General features: G+C 41.2%; 1 protein-coding gene across 2 annotated transcripts in view; it reads left to right on the forward strand.

Moving 5' to 3' along the window:
- Positions 1-15,227, forward strand: part of rpgrip1l (RPGRIP1 like) — a 186,697-nt gene that overhangs the window by 136,117 nt on the left and 35,353 nt on the right. For both annotated transcript variants that reach the window (XM_067997882.1, XM_067997883.1), the window contains one exon: positions 1,307-1,386. In XM_067997882.1, the coding sequence (XP_067853983.1) occupies positions 1,307-1,386 (80 nt within the window). The remainder of the gene's footprint in view (positions 1-1,306; positions 1,387-15,227) is intronic.

Below are 15,227 nucleotides of genomic sequence, written 5' to 3' on the forward strand. Positions count from 1 at the left end.
ATCATTAATAAAACAAAAAGAAATGAAGGATTAGACAACAGTGTGATATGGAAAGGTGTAAGCCAAAGATTTGCTCAAATATTTCATAAGTAATAGGAGCAGGAGCAGGGCATTCGGCCCCTTGAGCCTGCTCTGCTCCTCAGGCTGCCATAACTGATGGCAGTAAAAAAGGGAGTTCTAAGGGGAAAATATGCGACCCCTTTTGCAACAATATGGAATACTATTTACTAATATGCCCTATATATACCAGAAAATCAAGAAAAATAACTTAATTTGTAAAGAAACTTTGGTATAAGATAAACAAGTACAGCATGGTTACCAAGCAGCAAAAAAAGTCATGAGAAAATAATAATTCAGTGTAATGCTAGAGCATTTTTGAGCAAACGATTACTGCTTCCTTGTGGTATGACACCCTCCCTGATCCTTTAAGGAAGAAAACCTACCGTTTTTACCCTCTAAAGTAGCCTAGCAAGCCACTCGGTAGTATTAAACCTCGGGCAACTAGGGATGATCATTAAAGGCTGGCCTTGCCAGTGACGTCCACATCTTGAGAATGAATAATAAAAAAAACATTCTAAGGTAGGAATGACATGTCAACAACATACAGCACCTGGGTATTCATTCTGCCAGGTGCTATGATCTATTGACTTTTTTCAATGGAGGGGCCACCATAGAGGCTGGAATAGGATGTTATAAAACATAGATATAAACCTGAGTTATTTTCTTTAGAACCCTTGAAGTGACAAACTATTGTTCCAGTGACATACAGCATCACTTGTGCCCTCCCAGCCTGAGGATAAGGAATAAGTAGTACTGTATTCCTTTTCTACATTATATAATGATTTAATTGTTTCATAGTCTAATTTGGCTGCTCTCAAAATCAAGTAAAGTGATAGCTTAGCTTACTATGACTGTGTTTTAATGTATATATCACATGTATTAGTTATTGAGTTTTGCCTCTTTGTACAACCAATTGTATTGTAAGTTGCTCTGAAAGCTGGTGTCTAATAAAGCTCTTCTACTTTTGAGACATTTTGTGGGCAGGTATGTAGGCCTAAAAATGGTTTGTAAATCTAATGTGATTTACTAAGATACTTACCTGCCATCCATGTAACTATTTTGCTTGTTCTTTAAATATACAGTCATAAAACAACATCCATTAATGTTAGACATAATTTTTTATGAAGTTATTTGACCGGTTAATCATATTTTTATCACAATATTGTGTAGCCATCTGTTCCTTCTATAAATCTCTGAAAGACCATCACTGTAATTGTTTTCAGCAGTGCATTTCCTTCTTTCCTAGTTGTCGATGATTCTCAGGAATCAATAACGGACAGTGATGACTGTATTGTCCCAGGCCAGCTGTCACAACATATAAAGCAGGTTAGTCTATTCCTTTTAAGATTTGAAATTTAATCCTGGAAGCTATAGAAAACAATTTTAATCCAAAGCAAAGTAATGTTTAGGTAAGATACACAGAACTGATCATTTAACAGCAAGTAACTATCCTTTTTGAAATCTTTATTGCTGATAAAAGAAGCTCAATATCAAGGGAAACAGTGAGTGGGGAAAGAATAAAGTGGAATAACACAAAATGACAGATGGAAGGAAAAATAATAGTAACAATATGCAATGCAAACAAAATCATAAAAGTTGATTCAATTGAAAGATGCAAAGGAAGTAATTTCTTTTTTGAGATGGTTGTGCATGCATTATTTTCATCCTCCTTTATTTTAACATTCAATGCCTGTTTTCAAAATAAAAGGAGTATTCTCCACCTCCTCCTACAGTTGCTAGGCAATCCCAAAACGTATTATATACTTAGATTTGCAGAGTGACATTTCTGTGCTTAATAAAACGGAGTACTAAATCAAGAGTTCGGATTAACTAACAGAATGATCGATGGCTGTCAGTTCCCAATCACATAACAAAATCTGATTTTTTAGTTCACATTCTGTTGTTGCTTGTTGCTATGAAGATGTGCAGACTTAATTTGGAAGAGTAACAACGTTAGCAGTTACATTTTTCAAAGAAAATGAGGATTAGAAGCTTAAAAGCTTTTTATTTTGTAAAGTGAGCATCTTCCTACTAAATTTTCCTATACTGAAAGTTGAGTTGATTATGTGTAAGGTTCTCTCTACAGTCCTGCATTTGACAGTTAATGATGGTCTGTACTAGCTGAAAGCTAAAAGGAACATTTTACTGCGGGAAGTGCTGCATTTCATAGCCGAGTTGGAAAAGTATCATTGAAAAGGTCTTGCACAAAATGACCTCTAGTGCTCTCTGTGTACATTAATGGCTTATTGAGCTATCAGTTACAGAACATATCTCAGTACCTAAGCTTGTTGTCTTTATTGAAAACAGCTGATTGATTCATTTATCAAGGCTAAGTGCAGAAGGTCATTTGAACCATGCCTTTTCAATGATGTTCTATCCTCTTACATGGTCTTGCATTTCTAGCATTAAGTAATATAACCAGCTACATTAGTCAATAACCATTCCTGATTGGCTTTCAATCCCCATCCAGTCCTTAAGTAAAGTACATCTAACATCTCATTATGTGACCAGCTACATTAAGCAATTGCCCATGGGTGATTGGCTGTCAGTCTACTTCTCCGTCTCCAGAGGGGTGTAAAAATGCCACCACCAATTTCAAATAGTGGCACAGATGCCTTTTTAACTAGAGGAATCCATAGGATATTTAATTACATGTTCAGTGCACTAAAATATCTAAATTTATGACATTCTGAAGTGAGGATTTACTGACTCCATAGCAAAGTAAAAGTCTATGGTGTGTTAATATGCCTGCAATGCATATTGATTTGAATAGGAATCAGACATTTGCTCCCAATTTTTAAGTCTCAATCTATCCATAACAAAATAGAAAATTACATATCTGTGATTTGTATTTTAGGAATGGTAATCCTCATTTATTTTGAATTTTAAATTCACTAAGCAAATTTACTCTATAGAGCTGAAGTGGACACTAAAAATATAGTAATAAAATAAAAAAGTAACAACTGGTTTGTGGACTCAGGAGGGTGGGAGACTGCAAGACGAAATACTGTCAGATAGTAAGTGTAATTATAGGATTAAAAACCATGTTCTCCTGTTGACTGCAAGATAATGAAAAATATAAATTTCCAGGAATGCTTAAGGTGTAGAACTCAGATCTTCTAATTACGCAGTAACTCAGCAGATCTGCAATTACACAGTAATTTGCAATGCATACTGAATTGTATTTTAAATTCAAGTATGTTTTCATGTTAAGTGTTGTAATTAAAGTGGCGTGCCAATTATAGTATTATACCACCGGCATATCACACTTCAGAGCTATTTCTTAGATGTTTTGATCAAAAAGAAATCCAACAGGTTTTCTAGACCATGCTTCACAATAGATCCTGTCTCTTTTTGCTGCCTGTGATGTATAATTAAACACGGATTACTTCATTTCATTTACAACATTTATGAGCTGCACTTTGTCAGATTGAAATGCTTGTCCCCTCCTTTCCTCACCAAAGTGGCGTAATTAGTGTTAGCATCTTCCTTAACAGTCTACATAAAGTTTAGTGCTTGTATTAAATCAAGTCATTAACATAATGTGCTGTACAATTTGCCCCTATCTCTTTTCGTTTCCACTACATCAAAGCTCTTTGGAGCAGCAGTGTAATTGGGCCGTGCCAGCTTGTCAAGTTCAGTCAAGCTGATGGCTGCTTCTCCTCTGAAAAGCTTCCAGGCATAATAATTAATGGAGAAGAAAGTCAAGAAAATGTAAAAATTTGGACTGTTATCTATGAATATTTAATGTATTTGAATAATCAGAAGTTAAGATTATCAATTTGATGTATAATACATTGATTAAAAGCCGTGTGCAGGGCCCAGAAATAGATATAAAAACAGACATTTGAATTCTGTTGGCAGTTCTTAAAAACAGTCCAAACTTATGCCTGATCACCTCATTTTCAAATTGAAGTAATGAACAATATATTAATGATTTTGTAATGATTTAGTGAAAAAAGACGTTTATTGGGAACACCATCAGATTCCAAAAATCATAAAATATGCATTTCTTTGAGAAAGCTAATAAATTTTATTCCTAATTCAATACTGTGTTAAACAATTTTGCTTTTATCTAATCATAATAACTAGAATGATAATCCAACACATCTTTTAATTGTCCAGCTTGCACCAATCTTAAAGCTGGTGAAAACACAATATTTAACTCTTACAAAATTAATTTTAGTTTTGTTGTGCACTCCAAGAGAAAAAAATGTACGGGAGCCCTCTATTGTTAAAACATTGTCCATCTCCTACTAATGAAAGTAAGCTTGAAAATTAACCCTGGACTGTGGCAGAATCACTACTTTTAATGGTGTTATTAGTAACAAGACTTGAAATCTAAGAAACATTTTTATCTACTCATTTTTTTTAACATTATTACCAACGATGTCAACTTGCTGCTTTTGGTACAAAGACTCTGAATTCTTTAATGAACTTGGGCTGTTGGAGTTTCTGTTTTGAAATCTGGCATTCATGAAGGAGATTTGAAGCAGCAACTCACCAGTTCTTCATCCAACTCTGCAGCCTCCTACAAGATCTTGTTGCAAACTGCCCAATCTAGGCTCAACCCTGCAGCCTCCCAAACGATCCTGGCCTGACTTTGAATTCCCGCCTGACCCTAGTTATCTGCTCAGATCCCAATCATTTCTGATATTAACCTGCAAGGTTTTGCAGGCAAATGAAGCGCCTGCCTAAACCAGGGGGGGGAGCCTCGTAAATTGATGCAAATCAGGATCCTATTACGTCAATCAGACTCCGATGCAGTTTTAACTGGGGCCTGAGCAGGGAAGCCGCCATGGCTTCCCTGCTAGGCAGAAACCAGTCTTCAGCTGGTCTGTGGGCAGAAGAAGCCCTTCTGGTAAGTCAGGAATGTTTTAGCAGGAGTGCTCCTCTGGGCCCCACTGGGAGAGTTGCAGCCTCTCCTGCCTCTGATTCCCTCTCTTTCCATGAGGCCCTCCTGAAACTCCCTCCCTGCCACTGACCAGGAAGCCGCTGGACACCCAAGCTTCGCCTGCAGGCTGCCGTTCTGCACCCTCTTCACTCATTCCAGGTGGGAATGGACTGGCGGCATTTAAATGAGGCCCGGCAGTTAAAATCGCTGTGGCCTCCAGCTGCCTCTGCATGGCGGAAAATTAACTTGCTGGAGTGGGTTTCCCGAGTTAAAATCTGACCCATAGTATGAGGGAAAATATGAAGTGTGGTGATGAATATGGAAGATTTAATGAATTAACTTATAAGCCCAGCAGAATCATATAAGACAAGAGGGAAAAAAAAGCAGTCTCTCAGTGGGCTTTTTGGGAGCATCGCAGCTGTCTTTATATAATCACTTCATATGTATATTCTTAGCAGCATCATTGGATAGCAATCAGGAGTAAGGACTTTGTCCAGTTTTGGGATGATGGGGCTTTCTTCCAGCCTGGTAACCTTGAGGACATTTGTCTCCCAGTGTTGTCTTGCCTGGCAGCACAGGTTAAGGGTATAAACTGATACCTTCCTGGTCTTTGTGGCTTGGTGCTGCACCACATAGTGCATTTACCCTCTGACCTATAGAAAAGGCCTATGAAATCACTTTAAAGTGTGTTGACAATATCAGCATAATCTTGTTTAAAATGCTGATTTACATGTGCAGAAAAACAGATAGACAAAGTTTAAAAATCTATTGTCAAGACTGTCAAATTTCTCGATTTTTTTTTTGACCATTTTTCCATGGAAAGTACAAGTTATTTTAAAATTTGCTTTTAAGTTCAAGCTTGCTTTAAAGGGGTTAATCGAGCCTGCTTTGCCGTTCAATATGATTATGGCTGATCCTCTATCTCAATACCATAGTCCCGCTCTCTCCCCATACCCCTTGATGCCTTTTGTGTCTAGAAATCTATCTAGCTCCTTTTTAAATATAATCAGTGATTCGGCCTCCACAGCCTTCTGTGATAGAGAATTCCACAGGTTCACCACCCTCTGAGTGGAGAAATTTCTCCTCATCTCAGTCCTAAATGTCCTACCCTGTATCCTGAGAGTGTGACCCCTCGTTCTGGACCCCCCCCAACCAGAGGAAACATCCTCCCTGCATCCAGTCTGTCTAGCCCTGTCAGAATTTTATAGGTTTTAATGAGATCCCCTCTCATTCTTCTAAACTCGGGTCCACAAAAAGCAGGACAAATCCAATCCGGCCAATTACCGCCCCATCAGTCTACTCTCAATCATCAGCAAAGTGATGGAAGGTGTCGTCGACAGTGCTATCAAGCGGCACTTACTCACCAATAACCTGCTCACCGATGCTCAGTTTGGGTTCCGCCAGGACCACTCGGCTCCAGACCTCATTGCAGCCTTGGTCCAAACATGGACAAAAGAGCTGAATTCCAGAGGTGAGGTGAGAGTGACTGCCCTTGACATCAAGGCAGCATTTGACCGAGTGTGGCACCAAGGAGCCCTAGGAAAATTGAAGTCAATGGGAATCAGGGGGAAAACTCTCCAGTGGCTGGAGTCATACCTAGCACAAAGGAAGATGGTAGTGGTTGTTGGAGGCCAATCATCTCAGCCCCAGGGCATTGCTGCAGGAGTTCCTCAGGGCAGTGTCCTAGGCCCAACCATCTTCAGCTGCTTCATCAATGACCTTCCCTCCATCATAAGGTCAGAAATGGGGATGTTCGCTGATGACTGCACAGTGTTCAGTTCCATTCGCAACCCCTCAGATAATGAAGCAGTCCGAGCCCGCATGCAGCAAGACCTGGACAACATCCAGGCTTGGGCTCATAAGTGGCAAGTAACATTTGCGCCAGACAAGTGCCAGGCAATGACCATCTCCAACAAGAGAGAGTCTAACCACCTCCCCTTGACATTCAACGGCATTACCATTGCTGAATCCCCCACCATCAACATCCTGGGGGTCACCATTGACCAGAAACTTAACTGGACCAGCCATATAAATACTGTGGCTACGAGAGCAGGTCAGGGGCTGGGTATTCTGCAGCGAGTGACTCACCTCCTGACTCCCCAAAGCCTTTCCACCATCTACAAGGCACAAGTCAGGAGTGTGATGGAATACTCTCCACTTGCTTGGATGAGTGCAGCTCCAACAACACTCAAGAAGCTCGACACCATCCAAGATAAAGCAGCCCGCTTGATTGGCACCCCATCCACCACCCTAAACATTCACTCCCTTCACCACCGGCGCACTGTGGCTGCAGTGTGTACCATCCACAGGATGCACTGCAGCAACTCGCCAAGGCTTCTTCGATAGCACCTCCCAAACCCGCGACCTCTACCACCTAGAAGGACAAGAGCAGCAGGCGCATGGGAACAACACCACCTGCACGTTCCCCTCCAAGTCACACACCATCCCGACTTGGAAATATATCGCCGTTCCTTCATTGTCGCTGGGTCAAAATCCTGGAACTCCCTTCCTAACAGCACTGTGAGAGAACTGTCACCACACTGACTGCAGCGGTTCAAGAAGGCGGCTCACCACCACCTTCTCGAGGGCAATTAGGGATGGGCAATAAATGCTGGCCTCGCCAGCGACGCCCACATCCCGTGAACGAATTTTAAAAAATAAATAAAAAAATTCACAGGACAGCAAGCCTAGCAGATGTACATTAGTTTTCAGATGGGGTGTCTGAACCAGCATCCTGAGACAATGAAGATAATATGACATTCCAGCAACTGTTCACACTCGTTGTTGTGGTAATTTTATTCATTTGAGCTCAGCAGAAGTCATTGCCAAGTTAGGCTGGTGAACTCCACTCTTGGGGAATAGTCAGTTTTGACAAATAGCTGACACAGGAGTCAGGCTTTTAAAAAAGAAACACAGACACCAAAAAGTCAATTGAACTTTTGGAAATAAGATGTTGCACAAGCCGGCAGTAAAAGGCTGTGAAAGACAGGGGACTGCAGGGACAGTGGTTCTACTGTTTATTCTGTTTAAGTTAAGCAAAACAACCCATCAAAGTGGGATTGGCATCATGTGTTCTTTATTTTATATCTTTACATGAATATAAGTTGTACTGATTGAACTAAGCGAATCTGATCACATCTGTTCTCTATGTTTCGCCATACTGTGGAATAAAGCAGCTTGACAATTGAAAGTAAACTTTGCCTCATCTAGTGTTAACTCAGTCTGCCATCATAGAGATTGAAGAGATACAGATATCTGGTCCAGGTTGCAAGGGGATGATATTTTCCATCACGGACTGTGCTATTGCACAAGTAGATATAGGGCAGTCTGAGTTAACTCCCATAAAAGTAAGTTGCTCAAACTACTTAAGGAAGTGATTGATGCCACTGTACCTGAGAATGTGATTATGCCGGACCTAAATTCGCAATCCTAACTTTTTTAATACTTTACGTAGTTTCTCACATTCTTGGCTAAATGGTTCAGAAAACATATTCTCTTTCCATGTGAACAATTACGCTCCTTTCCTGGTTTTGTCTGGGACAGTGGACAGTGAAGCTTACAGAACTCTTATTAGAATCCAACTTTAATTCCTTAAGAATTGTGCTTATAGTGTCCTGGAAGGGTGCATTCCAGCTTCTGTTTGTTCATCCAGTATTCTTTATCCTGAACAACTTAGCTGAGTCCAGCAAACATTCCCTGGAGGAAAGTCGAAATAAGCATATTAGTTGAGATCCAATTCAAACTTGTCTCTTTGATGTTGTGTCATTGTCGATACCTTGCAGACACAGTTTGCACTCAAACAAAGTGCAGAGATTTGCATTGCTATTTATGGATGCAGTTTCGTGCCTGCATTCTGGGGATAACTGGCTGGTTCTTCCAGCATTATGATGGCTTTTCATGTAGAATATATGATAGTCAGCTCCCTTCTGCCTTTCAAATGTCAGGCATTAAACTAATAAAAATCCTGCCTCCAAGTTTCGAGAGCCAACGTGGGACACCAATAGGCAAAGTACCTTGTAAAAATAACAACTGGAGCCAGGGTGGGTTGCCAATAGTACAACAAGGAGTCTAAGGAGGCCAGCCAGGGGCCAAACAAAGAGGAGGGCCACTGAAATGGGAAAATTTACTTAGGACGTCCCAAAGCGCTTTACAGCCAATTAAGTACTTTTGAAGTGTAGTCACTGTTGCACTGTAGAAAATGTGGCAGCCAATTTGCACACTGCAAGGTCCCACAAACAGCAATGAGATAATGACTAGATCATCTGTTTTAGTGATGATGGTTGAGGGATAAATATTGGCCAGGACAATGGGGAGAGCTTCCCTGCTCTACTTTGAATAGTGCCATGGGATCTTTTATGTCTACCTGAGAGGGCAGATTGGGTCTTAGTTTAACATCTCCTCTGAAAGAAGGCACCTCCAACAGTGTAGCGCTCCCTCAGTACTGCAGTGAAGTATAAGCCTAGATTATGTACTCAAGTCTCGAGTGGGACTAGAACCCACAACCTTCTGACTCAAAGGCAACAGTGCTACCACTGAGCCGAGGCTGACGACAGGAATTAAGATTTTGTAGGCAAGAAGTGCATGCAAATGTAAGAATTTTAATAAATATATTTATTTGTCGTATGATACATTGGAATGTTCTTCTCCATCACCCATGACTACTTCAATGTCCCTGTCACCCTTCACATTTTCACCCGATTTACTTTCACAGCCAGCTTCCACACTCATTTTTCAAAGGTCTCATTTTAATTATATTGTTGCATATCAAAGAGTGGCAGAGAAATAAAACATGTTTTACTTACCTCGATGTGAATACGCGCAGGTCTGATTGAATAAAATTGCTATTTCCCTTTCATAAGTGACCAATAATCAAATTAAATCGAATAAACAATTACAATGATTCCTTTTAATTTGATGAATATCTGGAAATTTCCTTGAAGATTTTTAGTTTAAGCTGAAACTGAGAAGCCAAACTCATGTGGTATAGAGCACACTGGCTGAGTCCCTGAATATCCTGTTCACAATGCCTCTCTCGTTTCCTCCCTGTACGATCCAGTTGTTCTTCAAGTTGCATTGGTGTTGCTGTTTCAATGCTAGACGTTTTCTTTGATTATGCGTGTATTTTTACAACAAAGTATCTGAAGTCCATTTTTAAAAATCCTTATCAAATTCAATTGTCTTCTAATCAAGCTAGTCTTCATGATTATTGGCTGGTTATGCAGATCTAGGTCTACAGACAACTGCTGATCTACCATTGTGATTTACATTGTAGGTTTACTTGGCCAATCAAGATACTTTGTATTCCTTAAAGTATATTATATATATATACAGTAATATATATGGTCCTACTGCAGTTTTGGTTTACTGTGTGTTCAGCTTCTTGCAAAGGTGTTATAATTTTTAACACAGAACATAGGCAGAAGAAGTAAACTAAGATGGGTAAAGTACATTTAATGCTACCTATATTGTGAATTGCTACCAGTATTCTTATTTTTAGTATTTAGTTTTGTATTCCTGAAAAATGGGAAAGGGAGAGTAAAGGTTTTCGTCAGCATTTAGCTACTCCTGTGGTTGGGGCTGTTGCTGATGTCGGTGTGAAAGTGTCAGTCATTCTGCATCGGGCTTCAGGCACTCCATGTTTGCCTCTGTGGAGGGAGGAGGAAGTGGAGGTTCGGCTTAGGTTTGGTGAGTCCAATTATTATCAATTATTGCTCAGAGTGGATTGAAGCATCACGGGATTTGAAGCAGTCGCTGCTGCTGCTACTATCTGGACAGCACTGCCATTCTTACCAGGAACATTTAACAACACGCTCACCCTGAGTCTCACCGTAACAGCGGTGAAAACTGTAGTCTCATTAGGATATGAGCAGCACAGAGGGGAGGCTTACGAGCGTGGTGAAATCAGCTGGCTGGGTGAGGATTGTCAAGTATTGGGAGGGAAGCATGCACCCGAAATCCAGCACATTCAGAGGCTCAGTGGAGTGAACCATGCTACTTGTGGAAGAGAGGGGAGGTTGAAATTTTTTTTTAATGTTAAATTTTATTTTTAGGGTTTATAGTGGGATGGGTGAAGAACTGTTTTTTGCTGGAGTGCAGTTGGGGAAGAACTTGAAATTGGAGAGAATTTTTTTTTAAATTGTTCTTGGGTTGTGGGTGACGTGGGCAAGGCCGCATTTATTGTCCATCCCGAGTTGCCCTGAAAGGTAATAGAAGGCCTTCTCCTTGAACCACTGTAGTTCTTGTGGTGATGGTGCTCCCACAATGGTGTTCGGTAGAGGATTCCAGGATTCTGATTCTGCAGTGATGAAGGAAGAAAATGTATGTCCAAGTCGGGATGGTGTGTGACTCAGAGGGGAATTCGGAGTGCTGGTGTTCCACACATTACTGTTTTTGTTATTCTTGGTAGTAGAGGTCGCAGGGGACGGGTGAGTTGCTGCAAAGCATGCTGCAGATTGTACACACTGCAGCCACAGTGTGCTACTGATGGGCCCTGTGGCAGGTACATCAATCAAGCAAACCACTCGGTTTTGGATGATGTTGAGCTTCTTGAGTGTTGATGACCCACAGCACAGCATGGATGCCCAGTTTTGAGTTGCTACATCTGTGCTTAGTCTGTCCAACTTAACACGGCAGTAGTGCCACAGTATATGGTAGAGAATGCCCTTACGGTGAAGATAAGATTTTGTCTTCACAAGGACTGTGCAATGGTCACTTCTGCCTATGGTATCATGGACAAATAAGTTGGTGAGGATGAGGTCAAGTAGTTTATTTCCTCTTGTTGGTTCCCTCACCACCTGACGCAGGTCAAGTTTGACAATATCCTTCAGGACTTGGCCAGCTTAGTCAGTGATAGTATTACCAAGCCACTCTTGGTAATGCACATTGAAATCCCCTACCCAGAATACATTCTGTGCCTTTGCTTCCCTCAGATCTTCTTCTAAATGATGTTTAACATGGAAAAGTACTGATTCATCAGTTAAGGGGGTTGGTAGGATAGTGATCAGCAGGAGGTTTCCTTGGCTTTATTTGATCTGAGGCCATGGGACTTTGAAAGGTCCAGACTCAATGTTTAGGACTCCCAGAACCATTCCCACCCTCCTCTGTATCACTGTGCGCCTACCTCTGGTGGGTCTATCCTGCCAGTGCGACAGGCCATACCCAGGGATGGTGATGAAAGAGTATGGGATGTTGACTGATAGATGTGATTCTGTGAAACAACTATGTTAGGCAGTTGCTTAACTAATCTGTGTGACAGGTTTCCCAGCTTAGGGACCAGCCTCCACATGTTAGCAAAGATGACTTTGCAGTGTTGACTGGGCTGAGATTGCCTTAGCCTTTTCACAATACAATGCTGGAATGTTATTGCTAAGCTATACGATTTTCTTATTATTGTGCTTTGTTGCTATTGCTTACAACTAGTGGCTTGCTAGCCCTCTTCAGAGGGCATTAAGAGTCAAGCACATTGGGGGTGATTTTAACCCCCAAGAACGGGCAGGTTGGGGGGTGGGGTGGGAGTTGAAAATAGTTGTTTTTTGGGTCGCGACCGGAACCCGGCTTCACTTCTGGGTTTAACGTGGGCGCGTAAAAGTACAGGCTTCCCACTGGGAATGCAAAGGCCGAAAATTTTGTGGTTGCGACCCAAAAAAACAACTATTTTCAACTCCCATCCCCCAACCCACCGTTCTTGGGGGTTAAAATCACCCCCATGGTGTGGAACTGCAGTCACATGTAGGCGAGACCAGGTAGGGGTGGCAGACTCCCTTCTTTGAAGGTAATTAGTGAACTAGTTGGGTTTTTACAGCAATCTGGAAGCTCTTGTGTTTTGTGGCACATGACTGTAGAATATTTCAAATAGAAAATAACAAATCAGAAGGAGAAAAATCACAGATGCATAAATAATTAGCCAATGAGGAAAAAGAAAATAGACCAACAGCTCAATGGTCCACAGACTCGATGTACGTGATAGACACAAGAAATTTTATTCTAAAGATTAATTAAATGCCAAAGTCCAGCAGTTGACCCTCAATGTAACTAATTTTGGATAGAAGATGATTTATAGTCAGAACTTGGATATGCTGAATAAAATTACATAGAAAAGCAAACATTTACTTGAACCAAAATCACTTTCTCTGAAATTTTAATTGATGTCATATATTTATTTAACACCACAGATATAACTCTTCAGAATTTATTACTACTAGTAGCTGTTCAGATCTATCAGAGCAGTTTGTGTGATTTGTGCCTTAAATAGACCATATGATGGATATCAGTCAGATTGTGCACTGTATTTACATTAGATGCTCATAAGTACTCTCAGAAACTGGTGATTGATAGACATTATAAATTGAGTGCATATACTATTCATTTACAATACTGACAGACTTATACTGTAAAACATTAAATATATTTTGAAGCATCAGCCCTGCAGCATACTCCACAAGAAATACTTTTAAAGAAAACTTAATTTGCAGTTAACATTTTTATTTGAACCAATGAAGTCCTTTATTACATTTGATTTTAATTAGACAAATTAGAAGCTGTATTTCTGGCAAGGTGCTTCACACAAAACACAAAATAAGAGTTTAGAATAAAATGCCTCCAAGGTGTATAATCTGTGTTCTTAGGTTTGCATATGAGTAGGTCTTAATATTTTAGGCATTTGGATTGAGGAAGTTCTTTACAGCAGCCAAATACATTCCCAGAGGTAGCCCATGTAAACATGCTGAGCAGTGAATATAAGCGATCAATCATGTATTTTGTTGGGGAACAGTAATTTTATATGTTGGAAAAATACTTTGCCCATACCTTGTTTTAAATATTTAGCACATTTTCTGATGGACAATTTTGTAACCTGTCCTTTTACATAAATAGGGGAATGTTTCTTGAACTCTGATACAGCTTGCTGATCCTTGCCACCTGCAGGAATATGGTTTGATTCAGTGATAGATATACAGGTTTATAGGCTGTTAAAAAGTTATTCTATTGAAGTGTGGATTAAATGAATAATTGTAAGCATCCCAAAAGCAATCTTCACTTAAATTGAGTGGCATTTTTTGAAATTAGTAAAGTCGCTATGAATGCAGTGTGCAGCATCAAGTTCATCTTAGCTACCCCCCTCCACCAATGTGTCCTGGTGATAATCATAATTCTGTTCCATGATGATTCCAAGTTTGATTTCTGAGCTTCACTTGGCCTCAGCATCCTGGGCGACTGAGGGGAAATGAGGCTAGGTTCCCATTCCTGATCCTCTCCAGTAACTTCTGGAATTGGGATTTAAATTAGAACATGATTGAGCCCAGCTATGGTGCCTCCCATGCTCTGATGCCTCCCACAGTCAAATCGCCTATTGACACTCATTGTCAAAGCTTATGCATGAATAATAGCAGCTTGGGCGATTTAGCAGAGGGAGACCAGTGCCCATGGAATGCTACCTCAGCAAGAAGTCAATGGGCATGATTTTATCAGGGGTGCGGCAGTGGGGGAGAAATCCTGATGGGAAACCTGGAAGCATGGGTTTCCCGGACGTCCTTACGATTTTGACGTAAGGACGTGTTTTATTTTTTTTTGTACGTTTCCCGCCTGACAGGCCGGCCTGATTGACAAGCTGGCCTCAGTCAGACGGGAGAAGAGGAAGAGGACGTGAACAGGTAAGTGTAAGATATGGTGGGGGGGGTGGGTCAGGGGTCATCAGTGGGGAGTCTGTCATCGGGGGGGGGGGGGTCAGTTATCGGAGGGCTTGGTCATTGGAGAGGGGGCTCAGTCATCGGAGGGGGGGAGGTTGGGTGTCCTCGTGGTGGGGGGATTGGAGATCGTGGTGGGGGGGGGTCAGAGATTGTGGGGGTGGTCACTGCAGGTAGGCTTATTGGGCCTGGGAGAAGCACTCCTGCTCCTCCGGACCCACAAGCAGTGCTATAAAGGCACTTACCTGCAATTTCGGGCCTTCTCACCTCCTGTCACGTGGTGTGAAGGAGAAGGCCCGGGAATCCCTGCCCCCAGGGGTTAAAAACAAAAAGCTGTCAAATTGGAGGCCTGCCGTCTCCTTGAAAGCTTTTAATGACTGACCCACTTCCTGAGAGCAGGTTGGTCGCCCGTCCCTCGTCCCGCCTTCGTTAAAACTGGAAGTGGGCGGGTTTTAGATTTTTAACATTTTTACTGCCCCCCCCACCCTCAACCCACTCGTTGTTCCCATTTAAAATCATGCCCAGTGTCTTCGGGTGAGGTGCAGAAAATGGACAAAAATAAAAATATGTACCACTGATGTGTGTCGGCTTGT

This window comes from Heptranchias perlo, chromosome 16 (genome assembly GCF_035084215.1).
Source record: "Heptranchias perlo isolate sHepPer1 chromosome 16, sHepPer1.hap1, whole genome shotgun sequence".
Lineage (NCBI taxonomy): Eukaryota > Metazoa > Chordata > Chondrichthyes > Hexanchiformes > Hexanchidae > Heptranchias > Heptranchias perlo.